The 1,311-nt window shown below is 37.6% G+C and overlaps 1 protein-coding gene across 1 annotated transcript in view; it reads right to left on the bottom strand.

Annotated features, from left to right (window-relative positions):
• The window catches only part of LOC111394654 (probable zinc metallopeptidase EGY3, chloroplastic), a 4,100-nt gene extending 2,795 nt beyond the window's left edge, over positions 1-1,305 (bottom strand). The window contains exons 1-2 of the mRNA XM_023020572.1: positions 688-1,305; positions 265-462 (exon numbers count right to left, since the gene is read on the bottom strand). Of these exons, the coding sequence (XP_022876340.1) occupies positions 265-462; positions 688-1,251 (762 nt within the window). The 5' untranslated portion in view covers positions 1,252-1,305. The remainder of the gene's footprint in view (positions 1-264; positions 463-687) is intronic.
• Between the last annotated feature and the right edge of the window lie 6 nt (positions 1,306-1,311).

The following is a 1,311-nucleotide window of genomic DNA, read 5'->3' as shown; positions in this document are numbered from 1 at the left end:
TCCTATGGGCTGATCAACGAGTGCGGACACGAGAAATTCCCTTTTCTGAGATTCAGAATTGGAAATTTCACATCTACCATCAATCAGGTTAGCCACAACATTTATAACATGACCAGAATAGGCCTTGCTTACCATGTACAAGATACAATAAATTGATCACTTGAATTAGAAATTCCAAAAGAAACTAACAATAATACATGCTGCAATTCCAAAAGACTAATGGTATGAAAATCTCTTTTTGCTGTATGATTATCATCAACATACCTGTTTTGTAATGTCATTTGTTTTTTCCTCCATAAACCACACCACAACCTCCCTCCCTGCAGCTTCCGATAACTTCTTCTCTAATTTGGGAATTACTTCCTCAATGGGTTTCCTCAAATTTCCAATAAAAATCCCACCATCTCCAAATCTTCTGACATCAGTAGCGAAAAAGGTATCAAATCCGAAACAGGTTTTCAACTGCCATTCACAATCAACAAAAACAGGCACAACATAATCAATGCTTTATCCATCACCATAATTAACTAAGCTTGCTCAAGCATTATAACAAATTATACCCTAAAGTCATATGAATAGAGAAACGAGAAAACGAATTACCTAGTTAGATCGAGTGAATTATAACAAGCTGCACCCCCAAAACTATATAATTACATCATATTAACCAAGATTGGAGAAACGAATTACCTTGTTAAGATCAAGAGCCTTGAAAGTCTCCTCTGCTTGCTCCAACCTCTCTTTTTCTCTCGACAAACTGTCGCGAATCAACTTGTTAAATAACCCCACAAGTGGATTATCACTTGTTTCTCGTCCAAGCTCTTTAAGCTTCCTGTCAGCCCTTTTCTTCTCAAGCTTTATTGCAGCCTCAATAGAGGGATTTCCCATGAACTTCTTGAACTCCTCGTCTGTTTTCCAATCCATTTCTTGCTGTTTCTCTTTCTCCTTTTCCTCGGCCTCATTTTCACTTTCTTTACTCATCTCATTTCCAATATGCAAATCCTTCTTCTCTGTTTCCTCATTAATACGCTCTTCTACAGCTACAGAGGGTGCTGAGGAAGAGGGTTCATTTTTATTCTCGGCTTTTACATAAAGATTCAATCTTTTGCACGAAATTTTGGTCTTTTGGCCAAAAGGGAGTTTGGATGAAGAAGAATAAAAAGACGGCGAAGAAGGTATATAAAATGCGTTTTTGCCAAGTACTCTTGAAGAAGAAGAAGAGGAAGCACAGGAAGTGGTAAATAGAGTAGCCATCAAGGGTGATCAAGCTCCTTAATTTTCTGAAATGAAGAGGAAGTAGCATGGAATTTTGCA

Source organism: Olea europaea, chromosome 5 (assembly GCF_002742605.1).
Source record: "Olea europaea var. sylvestris chromosome 5, O_europaea_v1, whole genome shotgun sequence".
Lineage (NCBI taxonomy): Eukaryota > Viridiplantae > Streptophyta > Magnoliopsida > Lamiales > Oleaceae > Olea > Olea europaea.
Note: the sequence above shows the minus strand (reverse complement) of the source record. Positions and strands in the feature narration are given on the sequence as shown.